Source organism: Martes martes (assembly GCF_963455335.1).
Source record: "Martes martes genome assembly, chromosome: 3".
Taxonomy (NCBI): Eukaryota; Metazoa; Chordata; class Mammalia; order Carnivora; family Mustelidae; genus Martes; species Martes martes.
The window spans coordinates 58,956,148-58,983,023 of record NC_137890.1 but is presented as its reverse complement, the minus strand read 5'-3'; the positions used below and the strand labels follow the sequence as shown (position 1 = coordinate 58,983,023).

The 26,876-nt window shown below is 35.9% G+C and overlaps 1 protein-coding gene across 1 annotated transcript in view; it reads right to left on the bottom strand.

Moving 5' to 3' along the window:
• Positions 1–26,876, bottom strand: part of FNDC3A (fibronectin type III domain containing 3A) — a 170,332-nt gene that overhangs the window by 80,251 nt on the left and 63,205 nt on the right. The window contains exon 4 of the mRNA XM_080797998.1: positions 77–153. Within this exon, the coding sequence (XP_080654124.1) occupies positions 77–153 (77 nt within the window). The remainder of the gene's footprint in view (positions 1–76; positions 154–26,876) is intronic.

Here is a 26,876-nt window from a genome sequence, read left to right as displayed (position 1 = left end):
TTTTTTATCTAAATTAAACAGTAATATTTGTTCCCTACTATATAGATATATAAAGAAAAAAACCACAAACACATACCTGTGGGGCGTATCCAGGAGGCACATAAATAGGAGGCACAGAACCATTTGGGGACATCATTGGAACCTGAGCAGGACCTGAATGGATCACAGAAATGATGTGTTAATCCAGGATTACTCAGCAAGCTAACATTGAAAAGAATTTGAATTCCACTTTGAATACCTCATCTAAACTACATGCTTGGGGCACCTGGGCGGCTCACGCATTAAGCGCCTGCCTTAAGCTCAGGTTGGGATCCAGCCCCATGTCAGGCTCCCTGTTTGGTGGGAAGCTTGCTTTTCCCTCTCCCACACTCCCTGCTTCTGTTCCCTCTCTGTCAAATAAATAAAAACTTTTAAAAAAATAAAAATTAAAAAAAGATAAACTGAATGCTCAACTTAACAGTAACTATATTACTATGAAACGAAATTCAGATGATTCAACTGCTATAAAACGTAAGAATGTATCTTGTAAAGTGCACTGATTATTTTTTACCTGCAGTTGTGTTTTTTTTTAAACTGTCTGATCATCAAAAGAGTCACCTGGGGAGCTTTTTAAAACACAGATTTCCAGGCTCTCTTAGAGATTCTTTATTATACTTACAGAGGGGTCTTGAGTCACTGTACTTAGTTACAAATATATCTGGTAAATTTTATGATTATGCAAATTAAGAAACACTGACCTAGAGGAGAATCAACCTAAACTTTGCAAATAAAAATCAATGAAAGATACAAAAAAGCAAAATTCTAAAAAGCAAAAGGAAAAAAAAAGTAAAGATGGACAAGCAATAAGAGGAAGAAGAGTTAGAAATTTGGGACTTCTCTGTTAGTGTTCAAAACCTCTTGTGTAGTATGTAAGTAATATTTGTGGGGACTTGAGAACAAAATTAGAAAAATACTATACATGCATATTTAGCCAAGGAACAATTTTTGTTTCTTCAACCAAAAAGTTCCTCCCAAAAAGAGAAAGTTCAGCTTATCTTATTCTACATTTTCTTTCACTTTTACTGTTGTCCTTTCCAGATAACTTTTATAAATATTATCTCATTTATCTTCTCTCAACATTTGTGGGATAAAATAGGCATTGTGGGAAGGTGGTGTTTTATTTTTTCTGGTAACAAATCTTACTTGCTTTATGTACTTTTAAAAAAGAAGAATCTCACCTTCAGATCCTTTTTACTTTGTAACTTTAGACTGCACTGTCCCCTCACCCATTAGTTTTTAGTAGCTTGAAATTAAACCTTCTCAAGGAGCCTCACTCATTTTTTAGGAATAAATGTACCCAAGAGTCTAATGAAGAATGTAATGGGGGAAGAGTTCTTTTTATATGTGGAATTTCAATCTGCAGAGTACATATAATGGATATCAGTTATAAAAGAAAAGAAAGAAGAAAAGCTAAATCATAGAGCAGAAAAGAAATAAATTTCACTGGTAATATTACACATACTTCAGGAAAACAGAAATGAAGAGCATGAAGGTTAGAGCAAAACCAGAATACAGCCACTCTCCTCTTTTCAGGGAAGGAGAGGAGTGACAAGCAAGCAACAGAGTAGTTGGTGGTTGGGGCAGGGGAAAGACGGTGAGACATAGAGAAGGAAAGAGAAAAGAGAATGTAGGAAAAGGTGGGTGCGGGAGGGTAAATGCTGAACAGTGGTGAGGGAAGAAGAAAAGGACAGAGGAGGAGAAAATACAGGCAAGAAAGGAGGGGAAGGGACAGAGGAGGAGAGGTAACTGGAGAAAGGGAAGGGTGAAGAAGAGTGAGTGAGGAGGGCTAGAACAGAGGAAGAGAAGGGGGAAGAGAGAAAAGGGGAGGGAGAGAGGAATGAAAGAAGAGATAGGGAGGGGAAGAGAGAGAATAGGTTCAAGACTCAAATGGGCATGAGGAAGTAAGGAGCTTACGTGTGTGTCTGTGTAGGGGCAACTACCAAATTATGCTATATATGACTATAAAATATCTTTTCTTTTTTTAAGAAGATTTTATTTATTTATTTAGCAGAGTGTGAGCATGAACGGGAGGCAGGGAGGTGGGCAGAGGAAGACAAAGACTCCTCACTAAGCAGGAAGCCCGATGTGGGATTCAGTCCCAGGACTCTGGGATCATGACCTGAGCTGAAGGCACAGCTTAACCGACTGAGCCACCCAGATGCCCCTAAAAATAACTTTTCAACAAAATATTCTTCCCATCCCAAACAGCCCACCAAATACATGAAGTTGTTTGGAATATTTTCTTAAAATAGCTAATTATATATAGTTAATACTAACTTACTATATATGCTAGGCCTTTTGTGTTCTTTTTTCTCCTCATAATCATTCTACCAGCAGGTAAGTATTATTATTATTACTCCCATTTTCTACAAGTGGAAATTAAGGCAGAGAGGTTAAGCTTGCCCTAGTGGTAGAGAGAGGATTCAAAACCAGACAGTTTCATTTAAGGATACTATGCATTACTGGCAACTGATGTAATTTGAGGCTCCAAAGCTTCTAAGGAAAATTAAGGCCTTTGTTATCTTAAAAAAAAAAAAAGAAAAGAAAAGAAAAGAAAGGCAGAACAAAATTTTCCTACATTTAAGCCAACATTAACCTATTAACTTACAAAATAAAACTTGTGAGGTGCTTTATACCTCTAGGCAAGAAAGGGTTTATCCAAAACTTACTTTTAACTTCTCTATGCTGGACTCAAGAGAAAATGAGAACAGTTTTAAGAAAATCCTAGTTTACATCTATTAGCTATTTTACATAAACCTACAGTAAACTAGCTTTATGAATCCTCAAACTGGCTTACATGTTATTCATAATATGTGAAATTTAGCTGGGAACCAGAAAGAGAATTCATCAAAATCCTATTTGTAATCTTAGTAAAGGAAATCAGTATTTTTGAGCTTCTACTAAGTATGTGCCACAGGCTGTGCTTCCTTTCAAATGTTGTCAAATTTAATTCTTACAGCAAGTCATCAGAATAGGTTTTTGTTGTTTTTCAGCCTCCAGAATAAAAAATTAGTTATTGCTGATTATATTTAAAATTGCAAAACTATACAGCTGCTTAGATTGCCCTTCTTTTACTAAAAATATAAATACATAAATACTACATAATTACAATTCAAACCATATACTTTGAAAGCTGCTTTATAGTTTACATTTTAGTAGAACAAAATTCTACTCTATTCTTTAAATATATTTAAGTGTGATACTGAAAACAGAACAGAACAAACCCAACCTAAAATAAACCAGCAGTAAATCCATTACGAGTTGCAGTCCAGGAATAACAATTAACTCATTTCCCTAAGAAGTAATCATTTCACTCTAGCAAGTAAATTTTCTTATCCTGAGGCAGAAATGGTACATGGTTAATTTTTTTAGAGACAATTCATGGATACTGTATTTAATTTCTAAAATATTGGCGTGAAATAACATCCAACACTGAACACATAAAACTCCCATTATATAAACATAGTAAATACAGTTTAGAACTACAATATTTTAGAGCACCACTTCAGTTGCTATTTCTACCTACAGCAGCAAACCCCTAAAACCTTGCATGCTTAATGATGCAAATGTTCATCTACCTGCTTAGCTTCACCAATACTTTTATTGTTGGCATAAAATACTGAAAATACTAAAAGATTAACTACAAACCCTGTAAATGCAGTGAAGCGGGGGGTGGGGGGTGAGGAGGTTATTCTGTCCTAGTAAAGAAGCCAAATCTGTTACAGATTGTACCATTAAATGCACATCTGGAACAAGAGTAGCTTTATCTGAACAACTGTAGATACACCCAGTAGCTCCTTAATAATCTACATGATCTAAGCAAAATCTACCCCCAAACATAAAGCTATTAAAATCATTTTAAGGACATTATTTCCTATTCTAAAACCTTGCAGAAGAGCAAACAATGCTTATTCATCAAATGTCTTAAGAAATTTGAGAAGCCCCTCACCTCCATTCCTTAAAAAGTGCCATCAATAACTTAACAAAGATGATATTTCATCTACTGTAAGTTAAATTCTTTATTTTTCATTAGCATACATTCACATTTAAAGAGGGTTTTTTTTTTTGACGAGACTACAAATCTGAGTTTAAATTCTTAAAATGCAACGGGCTGCTGACGCGCTAAACATTCTCTTTATAAGCAAGCTTTCACAATGGCTTCCAAATAATCTGATGCCAATATTCAGATTTTAGTGGTAAAAAGAAAAACCTAGTAAAATAAAAACGCTGGAAAGGAATACTCCATGGAATATAAAATCAGCCCATCTCCAAATAGAGTCTAATCTTTTTATAACTACACGGCCACAATTTAAAATATTTTTACTGCCATAGATTTGGTATCTATTGAAAAAACACACACGGCATGACTTTAGATTAATACAACGCTTTCTATGTTTTAAAATAGAAGAAGAATGTTCAGAAATAGTCAGCAAATCTTACCACTCATTTTGTTTTTACAGTAGCAGCAGAGAACAAAATCCAACAAGGAAACAGCGTAGTACACGTTAACAGCTTTAATTGGAGAACAGTTCCGCTGTTTTTTTTTGTGTGTGTGCAAAGCAGTGAGAGGAAAAGATCCTTTGACCGAGTCACGTGATGCTCATCACGTGACTTGCAGTGACCCGCGGAAAGAGAAAGGGGAAAAAAAGCAAACATTCCCGCTGTCAGCGTTTGGGATATAGTAAATGATTAAATGGTTTCTACTGCTAATGCCTTGAATTTTGAAATCATTCAGGCTTCCCCGTGAACTAACCCAAAAGCTCATCAAAATACATGTACAGAAATACGTATCTGCTGTAAAACCATGTTTTTTGTTTTCATTTCCCTCCTATATGATAGGCATTATCTTCTAATTCAGTTTTTATTATCCAGTCTGCTTTCATTTATAAAATTTAAGTTACTTGTAACATTTATTAATTTAGAGGATTCACTCTGAAATGTCCTTCTGTAATTTGATCCACTCTCCATGCTTAACCATTAAAGAATGCCCACAGCACAATTGTCTATAGAATATTGGCTTGATCAATGTGTTCCTCAAATCTGGGTTTTATGTCTCAGGCTGACCTTTGCCTCCAAGTTAATGAAGCTTACCACTTTAAGGGCTGTTTTTACTTTACTTCTAATTTTGTTTTGTTGTCATATGTTTATTTTAAGATTTAACATGGACATTAATACAGATACTTGATGGATGGCATTCTTGCTCATGTCCACAAAATCTTAAAAGACAGGCCACACTTCAGGATCAAGGCACTCTACCAAAGCTCCCCTGGAGACCAGGAAAGAGACTAAAGATGTTACAAGTGAGGGGAAGAAGACTGAGGTCTTTTCATTACTTTATGGTGCTATGTAAACTAAGGAAATTTATTAGTAGCTAATACAAATGTATAGGTAATGATAATGACTGCGATTTGTTTACAAGTTGCACAGTGGAAAGAAAATAGATTTTGGTGTCAAAAGATTTAAGTTTTAATAAAAGCTTCAATATTTTTTAGCAAGGCAATTTACTGCTCTTCTTTGAGATTGTTTCCTTCTGTAGAAAGGTTAAAATAATCAACCTCACAGCATTGTTGTGAGAATCAAATTACATATATTTAAAGTACTAAGTATGCTGGTTGGCATGACTCAATAAATTACAGTTATTATAAATAAAAGTGTGATTGCTCTGTGTTTTCAAAAATAATAACTACATATTGCAGAGTATGTCCCAGGCACCATTAGGACTGATTTTCATGTGTTAACTCAGTCTTTACAATAACTGAAGGGAGGTATCAATGATAGGTAGGGAAACTGAAGCAGAATGCATGCAGTTAAGTAACTTGCCAAGGGCACACAAAGAGACCAAGCCAGGATTATCTAATAATAAGGCTATAGTTAAAAAATGTGTGTTTGTGTGTGTGTGTGTGTGTGTGTAATGTTCAAAGCCCCACTCTCCCAAGAATGTGGAAAAGAACTAGCAAGAGATATAACCTAGAGCAACAGGTTTCAGTAAATACATGTCAGACACCTCAGAGGAGGTAAGACACTAAAGGACCATTCTCAAAAGTGGCAAAGGGTAATTGTTAATTTCAAAGTCCTTATAGAAAGGCAAGGCTCCTGAAGAACAAGGCCTGAGAGTAAAGATTGTCCTGATCTCAACAGAATCTGCTGAATTCAGCCTCTCAGCAAATCTAACCATTCCTCTGATCTTCAGCCCTTAAACAAAAAGCAATCCCTGGCAGCCCACTTCCTCATTTTCATTCATGTTCTCACACAGCTATGTTTCCATTTCTTGACTCTTTAATTGATGATAGCTTTCTCAATTCTTTCCATTGAGCCCACTAGAAACTTTTCCCCTATTATAAAAAAAATTCCTACACATCCTCAACCTTTTCACAGAAGACTTATTGATATATTTCCTTTATATGAAATCTGGCTTCCCCCAGGACAATTTTTCTAGCCGCCCCTGGGAGCAGAGGCTTCCCATTCTCTCCAGAGGCAGTTTCCAGACACCCGAAGGCTGCTTCCCATTACCACTGTTGTTCCTGTTTCATGCTCAAGTTTCTTTTTCCTTGAGATCATGTCATACGAGTAGATCACCCTCTACCTCTTTTCACTGCTGTCATATGCAGTTCTCATTTACTAAAAACTTTGGCACCATGTTCACAGTTTTTTCCATAAGCACAATGACTTCAATGTCCAAAAAACTTAGCGTCAAACTTTCTGGAACTCTTCCATTCTGTTTTTAGTAACTCATGTTCAAAGACACATCCTGGAACTTATCATTTAGAATTCTACTATCTCATCTTTGAAATCTTAGACTTTCATTCAGTCTCTGGCCACCATCTATCTCTCATTTCTCCATTTTCTCTTTCTTGAACATTTGTTCTTTCTCATAATAATTTCCCTTTCCTCTTGATCGAACACTGCCTTCACTGCCTGATTTCCTTTCCCATGGATGTCTTCCTTTTATGTCCCCTCCCCACAAAGTCCCCAATTTTAACCAGATAATTAACTTCTCTTAGATCTGAACTGTAGAAATCAAATGGTACTCAGACTGTCATGTTTGAAAATTTAGTTATCACCAACCTTAACTTAGCCATCAGCATTGTTTAGGAATCCTTTCAGAAATTTATCCTTGGTTAATAGCTTATCCTGTTTTCTAGAGTGATTATCAAAGAAATCCACCATCCTTTAAGGACTTGCCCAACCTGACCTCAATCACATATGTCAGCAAGAAATTGAACTATTTCAATATTACTTACAAACTTTTCTCACCTCTTTCTTCTATCCTCAGAAGAATCACTGTCTCTTCCCTAGGTTAAAGCTATCTCCTCACTTTATTCTTGACCTGATTTCCACTTGGTCCTCGACTAGCTCTTTGCTCTATTGTTATTTCTGTCCCATTCTCTATTTTCAACCCTTCTAATAAGATTTTAGTTCTCCGCCCTCATTATCCTTACAGTTGCCATAGAGTTGTAATGATCAGGACTGGTGACATGGTCCACACCTTCAAAAATTCTTCAGTTATAATAAGGACAATATAAAGTAGACATATTTCATATTTCCTAAAGACCCTGTTAATTCAACAATGTGCATGAAACAAGAATAAGCAAAGAGAAAGGATGCCAATAATGTTACAATTATAGGAATGCATTCTGCAGTGATGAGCATATTCTTCATTTTCCATTTCTTACCTGAATATATGAGAATTCTAGCAAACTTAAAATGCACCTGGTTTTTATTTTCACAATACTGTCTCAAAACATTTTGCAGAGGGTTCTCTTAAATCAACAGCCTGACATGTCACAGCAATTGTTTGGACTTTCTGATAACATTTTAACACATTAACTATTAGTATTCTTGAACTACTGATTTTCAGGTAGATTTGTCAATACAAGCACAAGGTGGCATTTGGGTGACAATGTTTATATGCACTTATTGGGTACCAGGCACTGGTGTAAGTGGTTTATAGATTATTATCTCATTTAAGCGGCATCATATTCCTCTGAAGTGGGATAACTATTATTTCCATTTTCTATAAGGAAACTAAGATACAAAGAGATTAAGTAACTTTCAAGGTCTCACAGTTAGTAAGCTGTCAAAAGAATTGGGTGTTCTAGCTTTGAAATCTGTGTTTTTCACCACTACATTATACTGCCTCTCTTGTTTGGATGTAACTTGTATTACAAATTATAAAATGAATGCGAGAACTGCAGCATAATAATGCCAAAATTTACCTGAAGGTAAACTACAAATAGAAAAGCACCAAATGTTTGGATAAAAGACCCCACACAACACACCTCAAATATCTGCTAGTTACATATAATGATAACAAAGCAAAATGCACCTAAATATATCTCACTGAAACTCTTGTGAAGACTCTAAAAGTTTTTAGTTAAATGAGAGATATCATATGGAAAACAGTGAATAACATAATAGCCAAAACTGTTCCAAAAGTAACTTAAGGAGATTTAAGAGAAGCAGCAACAAAAACAAAAGCTAAAACCCCCCCTCAAAATAACATAACTGAACAAAACAAAACCCAAAACAAAAGAGCTGACAAACTAAAGAAAAGGGAACACTAATATAGAAAATATAAATGAGGACTAAAGCTAGTCTTATGCCCTCTAGAGGTGGGCCATAAAACCTCTCTGGTTCGTATGAATTGAAATAAGGTTAAAATTAAGACATCAAGGACCACACTGTCAAGCTAGTCCTTGTCTTCTGCTGATCAAGTGTCTCAAACTGCCATACAGCATAGCCCCAATTATTAGGCTTGAAAAAACCTAAAGCAAGTATAGCCCAATGCTGACTTCTGCCATAAATAAAATTTAGTAATGCATCAATAAATGTCTTAACTTTTAGCAATGTATCCCAAAAAGCAGTTGCAAAATAAACAGCCAAGATAGCAAGAGAGCTAAATCAGCTGATTGCAGAAAGGGATTGTTAGCTATGAGGCAAATTAAAGTTGGAAAAGTTAACTTTCATTTTATAAAAATCTTTCTGGTAATATAAACAAGATCAGTTGTTTATTAAGGCTGTTCTTAGATGGAAATCAGCCTGGGTCATTTGCATGTTAAAAAATTAAAGGCACAGCCTCATTCAGTTCAGTGGTTTCAAATCATTAAGACATTAATTTAAAAAAAAAAGACATTAAGAGTGGGGATGTGAAATACATCTCATTCCACTCCTCTACAAATATATATCTAATTATTCAAAAGACTATGATTGTGATCCTGACTCTTGAGGTAGTATTAGGCATACAGGTCCTGGATTAACATCTAAATAACATGTGTTAAGCTCATGTAGCTTAGACCGTAACTGATGCATGTCCATGTAGTCAAGGGACCTAGGAAAGGTCAATGACATCTGCAACTAATCAAGTCCTCTATGGGAAGACTCCCTTGCTGGGGAGTACCGGACAATGATAGATGCAAATAATCTCAGGAAGAAAAGGGGAGCAAAGAGTCAGAACCTATAACTTTGTTTGCAGGAACAAGTCAAACTTTGTTTCTTTTAAATCTCTGATTTGCTTGCCTATGTTTTTCCTCTTTCCCATATAGGGGCCTCAGTCACCTTGCAGATCTGGCCACATCGTAGCATTTTCTTTTTCTATAATTTCATAATTTCCCTCTTTAGTATATTAAACTAAGGTATCAACTTAATAAAAGTTTTACTTTACATGGTTCATGCCAATGGAAAACAAATGTGAGGATCATCCTAAAACCAGGTATGTTTTTGGACTGACTTGCGTTGAGGGCAGCTGGATGAAGAGGCTAGATATTAGCTAGAGACTGGTCAATAGAACAGAGTTATCTGTGTTCTGATGCAGTATTTCCCAGGTGTTTTGATTTATGCGGCAGTAAAATTTTAAAACAAATTCTGGGGACTCATTAAGGTAATCAGCTTTTTATAAGGCTAAATTATGACACTAAAGGGAAAGAAAAAAGAAATTAAGAACAGAAGGACATCTATTATATATTATTCCATCATTCATAAAGAACATTTTTTTTTTAAAGATTTTTTTTATCCACTTGAGAGAGAGAGTGAGAGAGAGAGAGCGTGAGAGGGGAGAAGGTCAGAGGGAGAAGCAGACTCCCTGTGGGGCTGGGAGCCTGATGTGGAACTCCATCCTGGGATTCCGGGATCATGACCTGAGCCAAAGCAGTTGCTCAACCAACTGAGTCACCCAGGCACACCATCATCATTCATAAAGAACATTTAACCTCAAAACAGAAGGGACTTAACTTAGAATAAAAAAAAAAAGTCTTTAAATTAGATAAATTTAGTCCAGTGAAAAACTACTACATTATCCTAATTTTCCCCATTTCTTAGACTGGTGAAATGCCCCTAAATCTATGGACAAGGATTTGGGAATAACTCTTAGGAGTAGGAGAAATAGGATTTGTTTTTGAGTCTAGTTAAGCTCTGGTGATACAAGTGGGAGAAAAGATAGCAGAGGCAGGATAACCATATTATCATCATCCAACCTAGGACACTCCTGAAAGTGAAAGAACAGCCTAAAAATCATTAGAATTACATAATTTGGAGTAATTCTTTATTGATTGACAAACTGCTTTTATTACACTGAAGGACATGAAAAGCTCTATTGAAAATATTAAAAAATAAAATGCTTTATTAAATTTATTAAATTTATTATTAAAATGCAAATATATTAAAGAATATTTTATGGACTTCTTTATATTGAATATCTTGACATTAGAGTAGTGTTAATGGAACAATTATTCTTAGCACATATCCATGTATTTTAGTCAATCTGTTAGCTGCATCTGTCTCTTAACGCCATATCTCTGGTATATGACTGAAAATTTTCTTTTTTCAATACAGTCTCATTTTTAATTTTTTCATAAAACTGCCTGCAACTGTTACATTTTATGGTTATTAACTTTGAAATTATTGATACCGTCAATTGACTCTTTTCTGTAATATTTTAAGACTACAATATTTATATTCAGAGAATACTCCGATTCTTAGGTGCCATCTGGTAAGCTGGGAGCCAATTCTGCTAAGTAGAGGATATTCATAATACTATTTTTTTTCTTACTGAAATGTGTAAATATTTCACTCCAAATACTTTCACTGGAACTATAATACCTTCAAAATTTTAACAAACACAACTCACTGAATTGTCTCTATGCTTCTTCTGAATGTTTCAACAAGTTTAGTTTTTTTTTTTTAGCTCACTGTTGCCGAAAGGGTTTACTGCAAAATTAAAAAAAAACACTGCCAATATTAAGCAGTTATAGATTTATACAATAAATGACAAAATCATTCAGAACTTTTCCCCCCACATATTCTGTGGCAGGGATATTTAGATTTTATTTCCTGCATGTATTTCATATTCATCTAACCTAAAAGCTTCCCATTGGTCACCTCCAAACAGTAGCATTGTAATGCCAAGTGACCAGTGAGGGTAGCAGCATCACATACTTCTCCAGTAGCCACCACCACCAGGAGACTGGAAGATGTTAGCAGATCCTAGCCCTCTATATCCAAGAACATTTTATTTTACTTCTAACTACCTTAACTGCTATTCTTGACTTGTTTCTGGTAAGGGTCAGAAAAAAGAAACAACATACTCTGGTTGCCTTTAAGATTTAATCATAGGTTAAAGTGAAAACAAGAGATGGATATACTGCTTACCAGAGGAAATCATGGCAGAATCTGGAAATACAAAATGGCAGACTAGATGCATCACAGCTTATTTTAATGGAACCACTAATTATACTGTTAAACAATGAAAAATCTGGAACAAATGTTATACTGCCTAGACACCAAGATGAGAGGTATAAACTGGGACTGTCCTAGACAAACAAACTGGGACCAATAAAGTCATCCTATTAATAGCGGATGCCTATTTGATAAGTCTACAAAACACCTGGTAACATTTATTCACTTGAGGCAGACAATTAGTACACGCCTTGAGTCTAGTAATTTAACAAATTGGTGATCATAATTTGGGAACAGAATAAGGCAGACAGTTACAGAAGAAAGAGAAAAGATCAAGGTCATTATTCACTGCTTAGATGTTTAAGGGCTTTTTCCATGAAAATATATTATTCTTTTTTAAGGCTGGATAAAGTAGACTGCTTAAATTAGGGGCCTGAGCAGGATTCAGAATTATGGATAATTTCATTTATCTGTGTACAGCTAATTGAAAATTTCTATAATTAGATTTGCTAAGCATTTAGATTTATTAGTGATAAGCACACCAAGTAGAAAAAGTTTGAAGAATAACATACCATGGTTAGACTTTATCTTTAGCACTAAACTGAACTATATACAGATAAAAAAACTTGAAGAAGGAAATGTATTTATTAAGTACCTGTTTCTAAAGAAGTTATTTTTAGTGCTCTTGTTTAGAAAACTACAAAGGCTGTGATATTAATGTGCATAGATGTAGGTTGTGAATACTTCTTTTAGTATCAGTCTAATATGAACAATGATGAATCATTCTTTGTTATTCTAGTAGGAAATAGTGCTTAGATTTTACTGCAGCACATTAGATTAACTATCTCTCAATAACTGCACACCCACATGCTGACATCACACTGGCAGTGATATGGATCAATGACGCAAATCCTGTCAGGATGAAATATTAAGGCCACAGGGGTTGAAAAAAAAATGTCCACATGACAGAGCAGACCAGTCACCCAACATGCACAGACTGCATTAAATCATTATTGCTGATGTTAAAAAGGGTTGTAATAGGTTCTTTTCACATAATAGCTAAGCTTCTTAATTTTAATTGTAGACTTCCCACATCACTGACTCTATATTTATCTTTAAGTTTCCTCACAGCTTCTGTGATTTAAGGTCTGGACCTTTTAAAACATGTCTTAAGGTTCTACCAGCCACATGAGTTTTCTGGAAAATGGCTTCTGTAGCCACTCTTTAGACTGGTCTTCTGCAGAATATGCCACCATTTGTTAAGCTTTTTATATAAAATGTCATGACTGATAAATAACATTTACATTTAAATTCAGAGCTACACAAAATTACATTCTGTGCCCTCACAATTTACTGCTACTCAGAGTCTCTTACATTGTCATATTTTTTGGGCTTTCACAACTTTTAGTTTTATTGAAATCAAAATATTGATTTTTTAAATAGTTTTTTATATTCTATGCATATAAAAGCAACTCCATGTATATTCTCTTAAAAATACAAATGACGGGGTGCCTGGTGGCTCACTTGGTTAAGCATCTGCCTTTGGCTCAGGTCATGATCTCAGGGTCTAGGGATCGAGCCCTGCTATCAGGCTTCTTGCTCAGCGGGGAGTCTGCTTCTCCCCCTCCCTTTAGCCCCTCTCCCCCACTCAGCGCCCTCCCTCTCTCTCAAATAAATGAAATCTTTCCAAAAAAGAAATACAAATGATGGTGTACTACACACACTGTTCTCCACCTTAATAATATAGTTTAGAGATCTTTCCATATTGGCACATGTAGCACTGCTTCACTTTTTAAATTACTTACTTACTTAAATGAACATATAAATGTATTATTTGCCCCAGGGGTACAGGTCTGTGAATCATCAGGCTTATATATTTCACAGCACTCACCATAGCACATACCCTTCCCAATGTCCATAACCCAGCCACCCTATCCCTCCCTCCACCCCCCAGCAACCCTCAGTTTGTTGAGATTAAGAGTCTCTTACTTTGTCTCCCTCCCGATGGCTGTGTAATATTTCACTGTAACAACATACTATAATTTATTGAACTATTCCCTTATTGATAGACGTTCAAGTTATTTTCAACCTTTTACTATTATAAACAATGCTGAATGAGTATCTTTGTATATCATTTCATAAATGTCAGTATATCTATAGGATAAATTATTAGAGGTAGAACTGCCCTATCAGAGAATTTACATTTTCACATTACCAAATCTGAGAGTTTGTACTAATATATGTTCTCCTCAACACATCCTTACAAGTAGTTATCAAACTTTTGATATTTGCCAATGTGAAAGGTGAAAATAGCATCTCAATATAGTTTAGTTTGTATTTTCTTATGAGTTAGGTTGAATACCCACATTAAACATTTAAGAAAGAACCATTTATTTTTCCTTTTCTGTCATCTGGGACTACTATCAGTCCACTGATTCTCAGACCTTTGGATTTGAACTGAGTTTTACCACCAACTTTTCTGGTTCTCCAGCTTGCAGAAGGCAGATCATGAGACTTCTTGGCCTTCATAAACATGTAAGCTAACTGCTATAAGAAATGTCTCCTTATATATCCTAAGTATATCCTATTGCTTCTGTTTCTCTGGACAGTCCTGACTGGTATGCATTCTAAGCCTTTCTTATAAGCAAGAGCAATAAAACCAAAAGGCATTTTGAACCTTACATGCTCATCATTTCCATCTTCCTACCCAAACCAATTCTTTTCTTCTTCTGTATTATTTAGCATAGTAACTCTCATTTATCTTTCTGTTCAACTGACTAGGAAAATTGTAAATCATCCTAGTCTCTTCTCATCCCCCACATTGAACCCCCACACTCATCATTACTACTACTCTTTTTGGTTACTTCCCTGTTTAAAATCCTCAGTGGCTCCCCATTCCTTTTAGGATAAAACCTAAAAAAATTTTTTTAAGGATGTTTTATTTACTTGTCAGAGAGAACACATGTACATAAGCAAGGGGAGTTGCAGGCAGAGGGGAAACAGGTTCCTGTTGAGCAAGGAGCCCAATATGGGACTCGATCTCAAGACTCTGGGATCACGACCTGAGCTGAAGGCAGATGCTAAGCCAACTGAGCCAACCAGGCATTCTGAAACCTAAAATTTTTGGCATGACATATGAAGACATTTGTAACATAGCTTATATTTCCATTTTTAGTCACATTTCCAGATACCCCTCTATGTATAATGTTCTCTAATCTCTCTTTCTCATCATACCTTTCAGTTTCCTCTAATGTCTGTGCACTATGCCTTTGCACAGGTGACTTCTTCTGCCTCTAAGTTATTTCTGTTTTTTTTTTTTTCTCATGGCTAAATCTTCTATTTCTTTAAGCATCAACTTTTCCTGGAAGCACTCAATTACTATTCCAAGCTGTGTTAGGTATTCCTTCTCTGGCCTCCCACATAAGTTTGGGCATACTTAATTCCACTGTAGTATATATTTTGCTCTGTTTTAACTGTGGATTACTTGCCTGTTTCCCTTAGTCAGCTGTGAGGTAGGGTCTAAGTTTCTCAAATGGCTATCAAGAGTTGAGCTGTCCTTCAGGACAGCAAAAGAGATTTAGGGAAAATTGTTTTTCCAGGAAAAGAATATGCATTTAGTTCTTCTCTTTTGTGTTCTGGCAAGTGTCTAAGTATGGGAGACTGAGTACAAAAGGGTAAGGAATTCCAACATACTAAGATTCTTAAAAATGTAACAATATTGAAATGATCTTTCAGTGTAATGAAGGCATTTCCCCCCAAATGGTGAAAGATTTGTATGATAAAATGAAGCAGAAGGGGATGGGGAATACAAACTTCGTTGATCCAAAGAGAATAAAAATAGGGTTTGACTAAAACTTGATCTCTAAAAGTCAATCAACATTTTCAAATGTTGATGTACAAATTCTGGGATCAGAATTCTACATTTAAATTATCACACTGGCAAACCTCTGGAGCCTTAGAGCAATTAATACATACCTGCAAGAAAACAGTCTACCACCACAATTATTATGTTATTGCATGACTCTCATGGTTAATGGTGACATGTCTGGATGGGCCTTCATATAATACCATCGTCACAGTCAGGGCACAAGCCATACTTTTGTAGACATAGGAAGGGCTTTCTAAGAAATGAAATTGTATTGATTGCTATAATAGAGGAAATGAGAATTGTGAGGATGAGTCCTAGATAAGTTGAAAGAGAGAATGATTTTTCCATCTCTCTGTATCTAGGTAAGTAGTAAAAATTACATTCAGCATGTTGTTGTATAAGAAAAGGAACCAGGAAAGACCTTTTCTGTTTCCTGGGATACTCCCTGCAGTTGATGGTACAAGGGTTATGCAAATTCAAGGTAATCTCTATAACTTTATATATAAATGTTCTCTGAACATCCTAGCCTTGCCTTATCCCAGCTGTGCTTTGGGCAAAAATGAGAATGGTTTATGCCTTTGTTAGAATGCTTAATTAACACTTCTCTGAGTCCAAAATTGTGGCTGTAACTACTACAAGGTTAAATTAAGGTAAATCTCTGTATTTGTAATTCAGTTGCCCTTCTCATCAGGATATCTTTCTACTGAAGCTAACTTAGAGAGTCTGGTTTTTGTTTAATAAGAAAGGTAATCTTTCTAAGATATTGTTTTATAGGGTTAGGAAAATGTATGCAGAACACAAAGTAGGTCTGAAGTAATATTGGTTTCTTTTTCTAGCATCCCCTCACAGAATGGTTTGGCTAATAAATAGATTCCAAGCAAATACATCTTCTTCCATAAATATGGTCTGGCTTATACTGACACATTTTGGGGGGTGACAAAATCTTCAACATCTAATGTTTTTTTGCCCTGGGTTTCTTATATGTCCTTCTGAAAGTCAGCTCTATATTATATTACATTTACACATTTCTTCTTACCCCCCTTAACTTTCAAAAACTGTCAGACTATTATGTACTTATAAGCTTCGCATCCCATGTTTTAGTTTTTACTAATTAAAACATCCTCTTATCTGCACCAAAATACATTATACGGTCCAACATTTTCCTTAATGAGCATAAGGCCATAACTTTAAAGATTTTTTATTTATTTATTTGACACAGAGAGAGAGATCACAAGTAGGCAGGCAGAGAGAGAGAGGGAAGCAGGCTTCCTGCTGAGCAGAGCCCGATGTGGGGCTTGATCCCAGGACCCTAGGATCAGGACCTGAGCCAAAGGCAGAGGATTAACCCACTGAGCCACTCAGGCGCCCCAAGGCCATAACTTTAAAGAAAACAATCTATGAATTTTTAAAACTGAAAGTTGGACTAAATAACTTAAAAGAGGTTAAAACATCATTTATATGATTATTTAAGCAATTAATATTATGATCAATATTATAATTGGTGATACTGATAATCAAAATTATCAAATTATATAGAAAGCATAAGGAAGAAAAAATCCTGTAATCCAACCATACAGGGAGACAGGCACTTGAAGGAAATGTGCCAAAATTTTTTTTGATGCATATATATATTCATTAAAAGTAATATTTTTCCTAATTACAAAAAAGCTAATTCTGTTCATATCCTTAATGTGTAATCAAATAAACGGCCTTCAAGATTCAAGTCTTAATTAAATAAAGCCACTAACTAACAAGAATTTTTTTTTTTTTTTAGATTTTATTTATTTATTTGACAGAGAGAGGCAGAGAGGCAGGCAGAAAGAGAGGGGGAAGCAGGCTCCCTGCTGAGCAGAGACCCAGATGCGGAACTCGATCCCAGGACCCCGAGATCATGACCTGAGCTGAAGGCAGAGACTTAATCCACTGCGCCACCCAGGTGCCCTAACAAGAATTTTTAATGTTCCATTTGGGGAGGTAATAAGTAAAGAACGAAATATATCCTTTGAGTGTCCTAACTCCAGGACTGATTTGGGTGCTTTTGCTATGAGTTTCCATAGAACCCCTTCCTGTTCTTTTCCATCAGAGCACTTCTCTCATTTTATTGAATTCCTTAACTGTTTGTTTTCCCTAGAAGACTGTAAACTTTGCGAGGGGCAGGGATAATGTCTATCTTACTCATCACTAAATCTTCAGTTTTGCAACAGTGACTGTACATACTAAGCTCATAATAATTTGCTAAATAAAAGAATGAGTTTAAAAAGAAACCTCCAAACTATACTCCAACCTAGGGTAAGCAATTTATCAACTCAATTTTCTAAATAATCCACACTACAACACATATAATCAGTATTAATGTTTATGATGATTCTGAATGGTTTTCTGTATCTGTTTACTAAGGTTAAATGTGTTTATTTTGTAAACATTTTCAGTAAAATGACTTGGAAAAAGGCTGCTTTTCAGTTAATCAGAAAGGTATTTTTTAAAGAACACCCTGTGCTAGGTTCAGGTTTAAAACACACTTTTATGCCTACAGTTATTCAATCTATTAATATCATCTTCAGCAAAAATATCTTAAAGCCAAGTGATGAAGATTTCTTCCCCAAAAGATGAGTAGATAGATATGTATGTACATGTCCTCATCTGCAGGTTGGAGTCCTCTTCCAAACTCACATAGTTGTGGCAGAATCAGATTCTTGTGGCTGTAGAAGTAAGACACTCATTTCATTGCTGGCTGTCACCTGGCAGCCACTCCCAGGTTGAGGCCACCGACATTCCTTGGTACATGGCCCTTTCCCAAATCTCTTACTTCTAGAAGGGCTCACCTGATTAGGTGGGGTTCAGCCCAGATCATCTCTCTTTTCTTGAAAGTCAACTGCACTCTATAACATAACCTAATTATGGAAGTAAAATTAATCATATTCATGGTCTCAGGGATTACATACGGCGTGTTTAAGAGGGGGCGCTGACCTGAAGGACTATCTTAGAATTCTGCCTACCACATCAATGAAACTCTGCCTTCAGGTTATCTTCTACTGTAGACTTTTTTTGTGTGTATGGTAAAAATGAAAATAAATTTTTAATATTTATTTTTTTAAATTTGTGGCTAAAATATAGATAAAATGAACTACGATAACTGTTTTCAAATGCACAGCCTAGGGGCCTTAAGGACACTGCTGTGCAATAGTTAACCACCACTGGTGAGAAAAAATAATTACCACCACCCATCTCCAGAACCTGTTATCTTTCAAAACTGAAACCTTGTACCTATTAAACAGTAACTCCTCATTTGCCTCCCCCTCCACCCCCGTCCCCTAGCAATCATCATTCTACTTTCTGTCTCTATGAATCTGACTAAGAGGAATTATACAGTATTTATCTTCTTGTGACTGGCTAACTTATATGCTACATACTTTTGAACTCCTATCTTTATATATATCAAAAAAGATTGAGGAACAGTTGGCAGAGAATAGGAGAAAAATCAAGAGAATATGTAAACTATAAAAGGAAAAGTCAAGAGAAGAGTGTTCCAAGAAGAAGGGAATAATATACTGGGTCAAATCCTGAGGGAAAGGTTAAGCTTGAAGAGAACCAAGCCCACTCGTATTGGCAATACAGAGGTCAGAGGTCGCTGGTGACCTTCAAAAAAGTGTGACACAGTAATTCTCTAGAGGTAGTAGTATTTTATAATCACCATGGTTACTACCTGTTGTGGATTATTTTCCCATGCTGTGAGAATTCTGAAGTGAAGCTAAGATGTACAAAGCTAAACAAAATCAATACAGCCCAAACACAATTCCATTGGCCTCAGTTTTCAAGTTATTTCATGATGAAATGGGATTTTAAAAAAGTATTTTAGGGACAAAAAAATAAGATATTACCTATACACACAATTACCTATACACATAATTATCTACTGAGGTCATTTATTCAATTAATAAATATTTACCGAGTGCCTACATAGTGCCATGAATAGACTTCATTATAACTACACATTTCTTTAATTGTTTCAAATATTAAAGGTTAAAAAATGTTAAGATATTAAAGAAATTTGAATGTTCAGTAAAGAAAGTATGACTGTTCAGCTAACCTTAACCTAAGCAAACAAGTAACGATGGTAATTCTAATCAAAGGCCAATGAAAATTTTTTTTTATTATGTTATGGATGTAGTATTCCATGATTCATTGTTTGCGTATAACACCTAGTGCTCCATGCAGTATGTGTCCTCCTTAATACCCATTACCGAGCTAACCCATACCCCCACTCCCTCTCCCCTCTAAATGAAAATTTGATTCTAATAAAAATCCAATCATACTATGATCTAGGGAGAAGCAAGTATTTGAGAAATTAAGACAGCAAAATTTTTCTTCTATAGAAAGCACAGTATATCTAATTTTCTATTACCTAGAATGGTCATTTAATCTTAAATACCGACAACCTCTCCCTCATGAAAGCAGGTTACCATTTTCTTTTACTTAGACATACTGACTTTACAACCATTTATATATTAAAAGGTAGCTTTAAAAATCAAACTGTTTTTAAACAGAAACTGTTCTAGATGTGTTGTTCTGAAGAGTTTAAAATTCACTTAATGATCCTTTAGCTCTTTTACTTCTGACTCAAGCATTCATTTTTTATTCTTGTCTTTAAAATTGTCTAATCTTTCTATACTTTCCATCATAAGCCACTTTTTAAAAAAATCTTTTTTTTTTTAATCATTCTCATTTTCCACCTCATAACCTACCTTTAATAAGTGGCTTCTTTCCTAAAAGGAAAACCAGGGTCACTTGAAGAAGAGAACTGCACCCAAAATGAACATTTTGCATCCATATTCCTGTGTATTTAATAAAATACCATTTTGTGAGACCCGTTTAGAGAAGGCATAGATCCTGACAGGTCCATTTTAGTTACTAACCAATATAAAAAATACCAGAATGCAACAGGTTTATAAACACTTACTGAAAAGTTAATACAAGCTATTTGTATTTCTGGGTCTTAATTCCTTTTGTTATTACTCATTAAAACATTTTTAATCAAGATTTTGTCACTTATTTTAACAGAACTCACTAAACTGGTTTAGATTTTTCTACTTCCAGAAGAATAACTATAACAGTGATATTTTATTCATTAGGAACATACACAACTGAGGACAACTGAATTTGCCTATATTTTCCTTTTTGAAATAAATGTTGCAATTTTCTCTTAACTAAGTCATATATAATAAAGTTGCTCTCAAAATATAGCACTTAACAGGTTTTAGGGACAACCTGGGACTATTACACAATGTACTCAGGATGAGTCACAGTTATTCACTTAACCTAAAATGGGTTGATGATCTAAAATGAATGGATGATCTGTCATGATTCATTTTCACAAACAAGACTCATTAATGTTTCAAAACTAGTATTTTAAGCCTCTCTACTAGAACTGATGTTTTTCATCCTGGGGGAGGAATTATAAAGGGCAAAGTCTTTAACATAATAATGGGATTTTCCACCAAAATGAAAAATAGTCACCTATGCTTTAGAGCATTTTCTAAGGATGGTTAAGATTTTTTTTTTAATTTTTAAAAAAGATTTTATTTATTTATTTATTTGACAGACAGAGACCACAAGTAGGCAGAGAGGCAAGCAGAGAGAGAGGGAAGCAGGCTCCCCGCTGAGGAAAGAGTCCGATGAGGAGCTTGATCCCAGGACTCTGGGATCAAGACCTGGGGTGAAGGCAGAGGCTTAACCTACTGAGCCACCCAGGCACCCTGGATGGTTAAGATTTTCTAAGTAATACAGAAAGGACCTAACTTTTCCATGGTTTAGTCTGCTGTACTGTAAAATAATGCCTACTCATATAGGAATAAGAATCTACTATATATGGGGGGGTCGCGCCTGGGTGGCTCAGGTCACGGTCTCAGGGTCCTAGGATCTAGCCCCACATTGGGCTCCTGCTCATCAGGGAGTCTACTTCTCCCTGTCCCCCTCCCTCTGTGAGATCTCGTTCATAAATAAATAAATAAAATCTTAAAGTAGAAAGAATCTACTACATATGGTTTTTACTTGAGTTATTTATAATTTACATAGAACCTAAAGAACTTGGTTAAGTTCAGTCAGATCTGTAGTGATGGAAAGTCAGTGGGCCAAAGATAATCAGTGGTCTTATTAAAAAAAAAAAACAAAAACCTCTTAGACTACTGATCTCCCTATTATTAAAATATATTTAAAATATGGCATATTAGCAGAGTTAAAAATACCTAAAAACTTGAGAGCTGATGGAAACTTATTACATCAAATTTGAACTTGCCAAAAAAAAAAAAAATGCACTTGCCCACCCTTATTTCCCATATGTGCAAAATAATGATCAGAATTTAAGTGATCCAGGCAAATCTACAGAATCACAAAATTTTAGACTTGGGAAGAACCTTAAAAGGCATCAACTCCATCCATTCAATAGAAATTAAACCTCCTCTCTAATAGCATCATCAAGTGAAGAGCCAGCATATGCATTACCAGCTACAAAGACAGATGGGAACTTGTCACTCCTGAGCCTTTTTGATAGTTCTGTTTATTACAAAGTTCTTCCTCAGACTGAGTTAAATCTGTTTTCCTGTAACTCCCACCCCAATGTTCCTAGAACTCAGGTTCATTTACTCCCAGACCTCTGCCCTTTACAATGCACCATTAATTGATCCACATACCTTGTTATTTCTTTAAAGTTCTGTTATTGTGACTTGAGGAAGAAAAGTTATAGGAACAGTATTTCATGATGCTAATTATAGTAACTGTACCATGATATCTAAAACAATAGACATTTAACTTTTTATTTTTATTTATTTTTTTTTATTTTCAGCATAACAGTAATCATTGTTTTTGCACCACACCCAGTGCTCCATGCAATACGTGCCTTCCCTAATACCCAACTTCTAATAAATTGCAGTTATTTTTAAATATCATATGCCTGACATATCCAACGAGTCATAGGGGCTGAGATATAGTGTGTACACATGTCTTGGGGATTCTAGGATATCACAGCAGATCAACTAAGACAACTTATTTGCAGGACAACTCCATCCTCCTCTTTCCTATTTGCAGGACAACTCCATCCTCCTCTTTCCTTCCCCACAAAGACATCCTGAGAGATGGGCTTTGGGCTTTGATTAGATCTGATGGACATAAGGGATTCAGACAAGAACACAAAGAACAAGGCCAGGCACTCCAACTTTTAGGGGGCAGAGAACTGACTCTTAGGTAACAGAGTTGGGATGAACAGGATACAGGGCTTATAGGTATTTAATAAAATACTACATTTATTAAAGACCTCAAAAGTCATCTGGATCAGTTCAGGAGACTTGCTAAAAAATGCTTTGCAAAGGAGATACAAATATGAAAGAGAAGATTAACTGCAAGGAAGACAGACACTTGGTTATGCTTACCATGATTCCAGAACACACAGAGAAGGACAAAGTGGTACTTACTGGTTGGGACTAACCTTACCTTAACTTCAAAAACCCCTACAATGGCAAGAAGAGGCAGAATGAGGGGCATAAGGAGACAGGTGAAAACAGAAAAGCAGTGATGAACAGCAGCAACATGAAGAGAAGAAATAAGGTAACAAAAGTGTCAATAATAACTGCCCCAGGGGCAACAGTGCTAATCACTTCTTGAATGAGGTGATAGTAAAAGAAACAAGAGTCAAATAAATCCCCACTGGAGTTTCCCATGCAGAATGGAAAGCAACACCAGCAACAACATGGTGAGAAAACATCAGTAACTGCTGAGAAGCTCACAGCCACTTGGAAGCAAAAAGGAAAACAGGAGGACTTGGAGGTGGAGCCTGGTGTCATATACTAACTCTAGTTGGTGAAGGGGCTCAGAATAAACACACTCTGAGACTGTTATGTTTTTGGCTTCCCTATGTAAGGTTAGATATGAGAAAGTAAAGGTTAATACTTTTCAACAAAATTGAATTCACCTTGACACTTTTTCTACACATAGGAATCAGATCATAAGCAGAAATCCAGGATGGTAAAAATGATCAGATTCCCAGCGTTATCTTTGATTCACTATTTACATATTTAAGTTAACATGTCTACGTTACCCTACAATCTTAACTGGTATTCATATTGAAGACCAGTTCAATATGAACTAGTATTCATATATACCTAAGTATTAAAGTATATTTTTAGTATAGAGTAGCTTGGAAGGCAAATGAGTATACCAATATACTTAAAAATATTTTAGCAGTTAATTTCAATAAATATTGACAGCATGCCTAATAACTTAAAGGTATTATTTTAGTACAGGGAATCAGAAATGAAAAAGAGACAATTTTTCTTATTAAGGAAACGAAATAGAAGGAAACTAATAATCCCTGAACACTTGAGTTAAGTAAGGTTTTATGTACCGAGACAAAGACAGCATCATTGTTCCTGTCCCTATAAAATTCAGGTTAGTTAAAGTGTCTTTTTCAAGTGTTTATTTCATTAGGAATGAGGATTAATAAATTAACTAGTTGTGATCTTATTCACAGGTCTGTTCTGAGCAATGACCATTCATTTTATGAAATATGCTCATGCACAGATATACTTGTTAAATTGAAGACTCTCAGCCAGTGTACTCATTCCCAGAATTAACAAAAGCGATCTCAGTTTGATTAACAAGTAATTTTGGAATCAACGAATCTTTAGTTAGAATACATATTGGAGTTTACCTAATCAATCTTCTTTTCTGTTCAACACTTTCATAATGCCACTCAACCAGTGCATGAGCACATACAGTGATGGGACTCAGGTATAATAAAGTAATGACTCCATTTTTATAGAGCCATATTGTTGAATAGTTCCCTGTCAAAATTTGCTTCCCTGCAACTCTTACCTGTTTAGTCTAAATTTTGCCCTCTAAAGGTGCAGAGAACCATGTCTTCAAGTCACAGCTCTCTTCTAGGTTAAACGTTCTTCAAGTATTAACAGTCTTTTACAAGAATAATTACTTGACTCTATGCTATCCTATTACCCTCCCAGGTTCAATCTCTGTCAATATTTCTTTCAAATATGTTAAAAGGATACCATCTAACCAGAGTAATATGCCATCCAAAGATAATGTCGGGAATCTGATCATTTTACCATCCTGGATTTCTGCTTATTATGATCTGATTCCTATGTGTAGAAAAAGTGTCAAGGTGAATTCAATGCTATTTTGAACTTACATTTTTGTTTTTGTAGTCTAAGTCTTCTTGTACTTTCTCTGCCCCAGAACCAGAGTCAGGAATATCTGATTTTTCTGACTCAGCTGCCACCAGGATTTATTCTAGTTTATTTATTCTTATTTATTTATTTATTTATTTATTTATATTATTTATTTATTCTAGTTTCCTTTCTCTCCACATCTAAAACTCCTCAGATGGTAAGAAACCCATTAAAAATCTCATGATTTTTAATGTTAACTGTTTCTTTAATTAGTCCCCTGTATATGTAATCAATCTTCCATCTCTGCCACCATTCCTGTCCTGGTGAACTTGTCCTAATTCCACTGTCTCCCAGCATGGATGGCCTTATCCTACTCGGGCTCCGATTCCCCCTGTTGAGCCTACTCCACCCCCTACAACCCTCTACATAGATGTCCTTCTCTCCTTGCCTCTATGTCATCACACACAAGCTCTAACACCCTATGCCGGACTACCCACTCCACTTTTGTGTATATATATATTTTGTGTGTGTGTGTGTGTGTGTATATATATAATATATATGCATATATATTATATATATTATAATATATAATATATATGCATATATATTATATATATTATAATATATAATATATATAATATATTTATATATATATTTATATATATATTTATATATATATATTTATATATATTTATATATTTTTACCGCATTTGGCCTCTGACTCCCCATACCAGGCCTTCTACCCCTCAGTCCACCATGTGGACTACCTTCTTGCCCTGCTTGGGCTCTGATAATCCACACCAGGCTATTCTTCCATGGGGATGCCAACCTCACCCCAGTCAGGTTCTGATTTCCTATGCTAGGCTGTTGCCCACATGCAGATGGGGACTTCCTTGGGCTTTGTATCTCCTACCATGACAGAGGGATACCCTCCTCACCATGTTCGGATCTAATTCTCTTTGCTGGACCCCACCCCCTGTCTCCCATGTAGATATCCTCCTTGCCTCATCTGGGTTCTGACACCTCAAACCAAGTCACCTCCTATCCCATAAATGCCCTCACACTGCTTGGGCTCCAACTCTTCTCGTTGACTGCCTCCACTGTATGGACATTTTCATCACTCTGATGGGGCTATGACACCCCATGTCAGGCTGTCACTTAGCGGAGGTCCTCCACACTCAACAGCAGACTGTCCTCTTTGTGGACTTTTTTGTTTTGTTTTGTTTTCCCTGACTCAGGCTTTGACTCTAAGGACCAACTCCAGCATGTATGAATAATCTGATCCTACTGGGGCTCTAACACGTCAGCCTACCCCTCCACACAGATGACCTCCTCACTCTCTTTGGGCCCTGACTCCTTACATCAGGATGCCTTCACATATAGATACTCTCACCTTATTCTGCCACAGATTCCCTATACTGGGCTGCCAAACTGTATTGATGACTTCTTTATCCTGCTGAGATTCTTACACCTTACCCCAGGCCACCCCTTCCTGATGATACTCTCATTAGCCTGTTTGGACTCTGAGTCCCTATACCAGGACACCTTGCTGTGTGAATTCTCTCCTCTGACTCTCTGAATTAGGCTCTTCTCTTATCTGATGAACTCCTTACCCAGTTTAGGCTCTGACATCCCACTCTGGGGCACTGCAGCTAATCTCTCCCACTCCTATCAATGCAGTATTGCTATAAACTAAATGTATTCACCCCAAATTCGTATGTTGAAATCCTAATCCCAATGTGATGGTATTAGGAGGTAGGGCCATTGGGAGATGATGAATCATGAGAGTGGAGCCCTCATAAATGGGATTAGTGCTCTTATAAAAGAAAACCCTGAGAGCTCCCTTGCCCCTTCCTCCAGGATACAGTGAGAATTCAGCAGTCTGCAACCTGAAAGAGGGCTCTCATCAGAATCCAACCATGCTGGCACCATGATTTGAACTTCCAGCCTGCAGAATAGTGAAAAATAAATTTCTGTCATTTATAAGCCACCAGTGCCTGGTATAGTGTTATGGCAACCCTATGAACCATGACAGGTATTTATATTGTTCTCCATCACCTAATGGCTTTAGGTCTGAACTACCATGCAGGAAAGAAGAGGAAGACTCTCAATATCATCTTAAATTC